Source organism: Xiphias gladius, chromosome 7, assembly GCF_016859285.1.
Source record: "Xiphias gladius isolate SHS-SW01 ecotype Sanya breed wild chromosome 7, ASM1685928v1, whole genome shotgun sequence".
Taxonomy (NCBI): Eukaryota; Metazoa; Chordata; class Actinopteri; order Istiophoriformes; family Xiphiidae; genus Xiphias; species Xiphias gladius.
Window position 1 is genome coordinate 27,707,631 of NC_053406.1, and position 7,611 is coordinate 27,715,241.

A 7,611-nucleotide genomic window follows, 5' to 3' on the forward strand; every position below is an offset into this window, starting at 1 on the left:
ATGGACGCCTGCGCCAACGACCGGTTTGAGACCCAGACACGGACCGCGGTGGAGGTGTCCGTCCGGGCCACCTTCGCCGCGCTGGGGCGGGACGGTGCCGCGGGCGGAGGAGGCGGGAAAGCAGCAGCGACGACGACGTGTTCCAACCTCCGGGAGCTGGGGAGAAATTTAACCGCCAAAATAACCGAGCTCTACCGAGACGCGTCCTCCGGGCTGCTGCGGGAGAACCGGGCTCTGAGGGCGAAGGTGGGGCAGCTGGAGGCCGAGCTGAAGAGCAACCTCGCGGCCGGCTTTCAGCTGGAGAGTCGGCTGCGGAGCCAGGTGGGCCGGCTGAGGAGGGAGGCGGCTCACCTGGACCGGGAGGTGAAGAGGACGAGAGAGAGAGCCGAGAAAACCGGGAGCTGCTGGAGACCGAGAGGAGGGAGAGAGGACTCTGACCGGGCCGGTCCATGTGCTGCTGCAGGGCGGATCAGTGCTCGGTGAGAGGGCGGTCTGACGGGAAGGAGGAAGGAAGCATAGCAACACTACTACTGCTGCTACTAGTAGTAATAATAATGATAATAATGATAAATAATACTTTATTCATAAAGAACATTTCTTACAAAAAGATGCCCTGCAGAATGCTTCACAAAACATGAAAAGTACACATGAAGACAGGTGCCAGCATCAGTGGAAGAACTTCTGCATTGAGTGATAATACATTATCAATCATAATGTTATACAGATCAGTCACACCACAATGTTAAAAATACTCCATCACATCTCAAAGTTGTAAATACCAAATGTCAGTCAAGCAATAATATGAAGTATTATCGGCAGAAGGCACCTGATATATGAAAAGTAAAAGTATTTAGAATGCAAATGGTTCCTTTCAGATGTTTATAGGCTATGATATCATTGACATCTGTCATTAATGTGTAAGAAGAGCTGCAACAAATAGTTAATCACTGAAAAAACCAAAAACTGGCAACCATTTTAATCAGTGAATTGTTTCATTGTCCTTTTTCAGACAAACACTTGCCGATTCCAGCTTCCGAATTATGAGGATTTCCTGCTTTTCTTTGTCATATATGATAATAAATTCAATGTCTTTGTGTTTTGGACCATTGCTCAGACAAAATAAGCTATTTCAAGATGTCACTTTGGGCTTTTCTTTGACATTTTACAGACTAAACTGGCGCAGTGACTAACCACAACTTTTCTTATTGATTAGTCTGCCGTTTGTTCTCTTGATTAATCGATTATTGGTTTAGTGAATTCAATCTCAACAAGTAGTGGAGGAAACAGCCAAAAACATCTTAAAATTGCTTGATTTGTCTTGTCTGCAGCAAATTCTTTAATTTAAGAAGCTAAAACCAACACATTTTTTTTTGCAATTCATTTTTGCTTGAAAAGGGGTTGAAATTAATCAACTAATTAATAATCAATCGACTAACCGATGCAGCTGTGGACTAAACACTAATCGTGAAAACAATATGCTAATGAATGAAGAACAAAAATAGTTACCTGTAAGTTGCATTTTAATATTAAAGCTGGTCAAGTTGGAGCAAATTTTAATATGATAGGACAGAAAAGTAACCAGTCGTCCAATAATTGTGGTGTAATCTAAAAAAAAGTATAATTTTTTCTTCAGAAATATAGTGGAGTTGAAGTATAAAATAGAGTGAAATTATACCTCAAAGTACCTGGGTACATGTTCTTAGTTACCTCGCACCACCGACATCCATTCCAAGATTTGATCCTCTGTGCGCCAGAATATTTTGGAGTTCTGCTGTGGTGCACTAGAAGTCTACAGTAGCATAAAATTAAAGTGCTTGAGTGCTTGACTACAGTGCTTCAGTAAACTTACACTCCACTTTACTAAGTGATATTGTTTCTGATTGTATTTTTGCTTCATCTTGTGTTACCATGACGGCCACAGGGAGCCCCGTTGTGTCCCTGTACACCAATCAGATGGTGTCGGACCCTGCAGCTCTGTCGGTGGCCATCCTGAGCTCTTCAGTGGCCACAGGTCAGACCTGGGCTCAGCGCTCTGCCCCTCTGATGGTGACAAGTCAGCCTCTGCCCAACCTCGCCTCCGTGCCTGTCAATCTTCACCTGACACCTCAGGGCGCTGCTGCTGCTGCTGTACTGACCATGACACAGACTTCCCAGAACCCCCTGCAGTCTGCACCGACAGCGAACAGTCAGGTGACCCCCGATCTTCAAACCTCACTGAAGGCCACGGGGAAGGCTGCTGACGGTCCACCGGGTTTCACGGCGGAGGAGAACAAACCCGTGGCCTCATCAGGGGTCACCTCTGAAACTCAGGTAAGCCTCATGGAGTGTGTGTACACAAACGTGTCACGGTGTTTTCCCACCACAGCTTTTTAGGGGACGTACACTCGCCGAGCACTTTATTAGGAACACCTGCACACCTACATATTCCTGCAATTATCCAATCAGCCAATCACGTGGCAGCAGTTCAGTGCATAAAATCCTGCAGATACAGGTCAGGAGCTTCGGTTAACGTTCACATTAAACATCAGAATGGGGGGAAAAATGTGACCTCAGTGAGTTTGACCGTGACATGACTGTTGGTGCCGGACGGGCTGGTTTGAGTGTTTCTGAAACTGCTGACCTCCAGGTTGATTTTTTACTCAGAATGGAGCCAAAAACAAAAACATCCAGTGAGCATCAGTTCTGTGGACGGAAACACCAGAGGAGAATGTCCAGACTGGTCGGAGCTGACATAAAGGCTACGGGAACCCAGACAACCACTGTTTACAGCTGTGGTGAGAAGAAAAGCATCTCATAATGAACAACTCGTCCAACCTGGAGACAGATAGGCTACAACAGTAGAAGACCATGTCAGGTTCCAGTCCTGTCAGCCAAGAACAGAAATCTGAGGCTGCAGTGGGCACAGACTCACCAACACTGGATATTTGGAGACTGGAAAAATGTAGCCTGGCCTCTGATGGATCTGGATTTCTGCTGAGGCAGCAGATGCTCGGGTCAGAATCTGGTGTCAACAGCATGAATCCATGGACCCAATCTGCTTTGTGTCAACAGTCCAGGCTGCTGGTGGTGGTGGTGGTGTAACGGTATGGGGAATGTTTTCTTGGCTCCACTTTGGCCCTTTAATACCAACCAATCATGGTTTGAAGGCCACAGCCTGTCTGAGTATTGCTGCTGACCATGTGCTTCCCTTTATGGACACAGTTCACCGTCTTCTAATGGCTACTTCCAGCAGGATAATGCAACATGTCACCGAGCGGTGACTGGTATCATTAACATGACAGCGAGTTCAGCGAACGTCAGTGGCCTCCCCAGTCACCAGATCTGGATCCAGTAGAACAGCTCTGGGATTTGGTAGAACAGGAGATCGGCAGCATGTGTGTGCAGCTGACAAATCTGCAGAAGTGATGTGATGCAATCAGGTCAACATGGACCAGGGTCTCAGAGGAAAGTTTCCAACATCTGGTGGAATCCAGGACACGAAGAACCGAGGCTGTGTTGAGACCAAAGGGAGGAACTACCCGGTATCAGTGTGGTGTTCCTAATAAAGCGCTCAGTGAGTTTACGTGTGAAGGTAACCTGAATCCAGTGCAGGAATGTCGGACTCAACCACTAACAATAAAAACTGAGATGTAATCACTGAATGTAAATGCACTGAATGCATATTGCAGAAAATACACCGACCATAAACAGTATCAAAGAACGAGGTTAGATTTCACAAAAACATCAACGGTTATAACTTTAATTGAATTTTGGTCTTTTTGGAGACTTTGTTGATAAATGGCCAAACTTCATACTGTTAATCTTGCTCTTTACAGGGAACCTTGACCAAGCTCAGCGAGGACAAACCTGAAGAGGCTGGAGGAAAGTCAGCAGGTGACAGCAGATTTCAGACTGCTGGGGATTTTAGAACATGTTGGATAAAATTAGGAAATCATGGTGGTTCCAGAAAGGTTTCATCTGACTGTATATATGTATAGATATAGATATATATCATTTTAATTTCTTGAATCATACCTGTTGACAAAGGTGCGTGTACAGGTGCGGACCGTTTTGTGTGCTTCATGTAGTACGAGATAACATTTCTCTTTTTTTCTTACGCTCAGGCCTCGGGAAGGGTAACAGCCAGGAGAAAAACCGAAGGAGGAAGGAGAAGAATCAGCAGAAGCGAGTCTTCTGTGAGAAATGCAACAAAGGTTTCCACTACCGACATCAGCTGAAGCAACACATGAGCTGTCACGACAAGCCTTTCTCCTGCGACCAGTGCGACAAGCGCTTCCACGAGGAGAAGACTCTCCAAACTCACCTACAGGCCCACAAGGTGAGAACGGCAAGAGACAGGAAAAGTCAGCAAATGTGGCCTTGTAGCCAGTGTGACAAACAATTCAGACTCCAGAAAAACCTCGAAGCACACCTGCTACGCCATCAAGCGCAGAAAATATCCTTCAAGTGCTCTGTTTGCGAGAAGACGTACGGTAAGCTGCGTCTGCTGAAACGACACGAGGCCGTCCACACCGGGGTCCGGCCCTTCATCTGCGACACCTGCGGGAAACGGTTTACCACCAAGAGCGTCCTGCAGGAGCACCGGTCCATTCACAGCGGAGAAAAACCTTTCACCTGTGCCACCTGTGGGAAGACTTTCAGGACATCTGCCCATCTGTTTTCTCACAAGAGAGTGCACTCGGAGGAGCGGCCGTTCAAATGCTCCGACTGCGGCAAGGCGTTCAAGCTGAAACGAGCTCTGGTGCAGCACCAGATCGTCCACACGGGGGAGAAACCCTTCGTCTGCCAGATGTGCGGAATCGGATTCGGCCTCAAGAACAACCTCCAGAGACATCTCCGTGTCCACACAGGTGAGAAACCTTTCAGGTGCGAGGAATGTGGGGAGCAGTTCTCAGGGACATGGGCGTTCAAGACCCACATGCTGGTTCACGGCGCCAAGAAACCATTTATGTGTGACCTGTGTGGGAAGATGTTTTTCTACAGCTCTAAACTGCTGGAGCATCAACAGGTGGTGCACCAGGACCAGGAGATGTTACAGAATCAGCAGAGAGAAAAACCTGCAGGCCTCAAATCCTTCAGCTGTCCGGTCTGTCAGAAATGTTTCTCCAGCGCCAGCACTTTGAGAGTTCACGAACAAAGCCACACAGAAGAAAACAAATTAATCTGCGCTACCTGTGGGAAGTCTTTCCACCGAAAATGTACGTTTGTCTACCACATGCGACGTCACGGTGAGGAGAAGCTCAACAACTGCGGCGTGTGCGGCAAGAGATTCCTGCAGCCGAGCCGTCTAAAGGAGCACATGACGCTCCACACCGGAGAGAAAAGGTACACGTGCGAGCAGTGCGGCAAAGCCTTCAGGACGCGCAACAACTTCTACCGACACGCTAAACTCCACAGAGGAGAGCGGCCGTACGAATGCCAGGTCTGCAGCAGTAAGTTCAGCCAGTCCAACCAGCTGAAGTCGCACATGCGGATCCACACCGGGGTGAAGCTGTACTCCTGTGACCGCTGCAGTCGGGCTTCTCCAGCTGCAGGCAGCTCAAGAAGCACCGCTGTGGTGACGGTTAGAGATCGACGCTCAGCACAGGAAGTAGCAGAGCGCCGACGTGACCTGAGCGATTTTTCCAAAAAAAAAAAAAAGACCTCCTTTGAATTTTACTTCTTCTTTGGTTTCAAGAAGAAATGGTGTGCAGATGTTTTTTTTTATATCAGGATGAAATGTAATAACTTTTGGCGACCCTCTTGACTTTTCCTCTGGCGCCATCATCAGGTCAACATTTCAATTTGTCCAATATTTAGATAAAATAAAATGGCAAACATGGAAAACACCTGCTTAAAGTGAGACTATGCAACGTTTGCTGAGCAGCGGTTGTTATGAGAGTATTATCAGATAATGGAAAACGCTAAAATACTGCGTAGTTAAACTAATGTTTAGCATTTATCTAAAATGCTAAGCTGTTATAACAGTAGAGCAAATGGAAAAGAGCCTTAACAACACAAAAACTGACTCAGTAATGTGTGTTACATGGCAATTTTGGGCTGTAGCGGCAAACACCACTGATTGTGCAGGATTGAGCAGCGGTCATAGAGCAACGATTGATCTTAGCTCAAGGCGCCACCGTGCCTAATGTCGTTTTTACTGTTTTTGTAGTTGTCACTCATCATTCCTATCTCTTATGCTAACATTTTACCCAACTTCAGTGCAAGGACACAGCGTTACAGTGGAGTCCAGAAGTCCAACAGGCAAGTGTGTGTGGAAAAAACAAGAACAAAACAAAAATCACTCGTGAATAAGACCTCTGCAGTGGCACAGTGTCGGAGTCAGAGAAGAAAAGGCTCAGGTAAAAAAAACAACTCAGGGTTGGACTGGCAAAGATGAACCTGCTGGATAATGTGGTATTAACCAGCCAATCGGATATGCTACACTCTGGAGGGTGTGGTTCTGCTCGCTACCTGCTGATCGAGGATAAAATGGTTGCCACTGCGATTTATTTCTCAGTAAAAAACATAAGTATGCAGTTTATTTTAAGTACACTCAGTTCTGAGCAAGTCATAGACACTTTTTTTAATCTACATTTTACACTAAAGTTGTGCTCAATTGAAACCACTGATGTCGGAGTCAGTGTATCAATACTTGAACTTAAGATACGCTTATTTATATATTGAAATTTTGTTCAGGTATTTCGATATTTTACCTACCAAAACAACATACAGGGAAAAGTACACTTTGAAGTATTAAAATAAAATACATTTAAAGAATACGTATCAAGTGTGTGCCTTTGTATCTGTATTTCATTAGTGTCTTAATGTCTTAGCTTGACGTCGAAGACCTGAATCTTTTTGATGTGAGAGACATGAACTTGTGGAAATGATTGTTCAATATTTTTTGAGTGCTCCACCTCTGATTCCCCAGAATAATCTCTTCACCTCGCTTTTCGAAAAGTGTTGTTGAATAAAATCGTGTTTTATCCTTTTTATAAAGACGAGGTGTTGAATGTTTCTGTTCGCCCGCCCACTATGTGTAGTAGCGAACTGGGTGTGTTCAGTTTGAAAAATAAAATGAATTCAACAAACATACTCAAAACATACGATAACCAAACAAATAATGAAACAAGCAGAATAAATGACAATAAATTAAATCGATTAAAAATTGGTGAGTTATTACATAGATTTGCAAGTTTAATCGCTTTTGCATTCACCAAAGTACAATTTGTTTGCAGATATCACTAACTACTGACAGGGCTTAATTTTATTAAAGTTGCTCTATTCCTGGTGGAAATGAACTTTATAAAACTTCGATGATGAGATAAATCTGCAATTTTCTGAAAGTACAGTTAATACTGAGAAAGGGTCTTTTTTTTTATGTTTTTAGGTATTACGCTAAAGTTGTGTCCAGTTATGCTCGCACTGAAATATACTTAAAAATTGATGCTTAAATAATTTATTTAATATTTGAATTAAAGTGTCAAAATCCGTGAAAAGTTAAAATAAAAGATGAAGGTTGAGGGGGAAAAAAAAGAAAAAACTTCCAGTCCAATTCCAGTCCGTGGTTTATGGTGGTTTGTCTCCCTGATCCTGTGATCCAGCGCGGGTTTTACCTCCGCTTTTCTG

General features: G+C 44.8%; 1 protein-coding gene across 1 annotated transcript; it reads left to right on the plus strand.

The window, feature by feature from the left end:
- On the plus strand, positions 1–6,872 carry LOC120792262 (zinc finger protein 708-like). Its single transcript, XM_040131335.1, has 6 exons — positions 1–363; positions 422–479; positions 1,922–2,310; positions 3,816–3,873; positions 4,104–5,563; positions 6,816–6,872. Exons 1-6 carry the CDS (start codon positions 1–3, stop codon positions 6,870–6,872), a joined length of 2,385 nt encoding a protein of 794 aa, XP_039987269.1.
- The last annotated feature ends 739 nt before the right edge of the window (positions 6,873–7,611 follow it).

Bases quoted from the DNA above. Each gene is read 5' to 3' on its own strand.
- LOC120792262 (XM_040131335.1), top strand. From the start codon at position 1: ATGGACGCCTGCGCCAACGACCGGTTTGAGACCCAGACACGGACCGCG. The intron at 364-421 runs GTGAAGAGGACG...GACCGAGAGGAG, and splicing joins CGGCTCACCTGGACCGGGAG to GGAGAGAGGACTCTGACCGG. The intron at 5,564-6,815 runs GTTAGAGATCGA...TTAATGTCTTAG, and splicing joins GAAGCACCGCTGTGGTGACG to CTTGACGTCGAAGACCTGAA.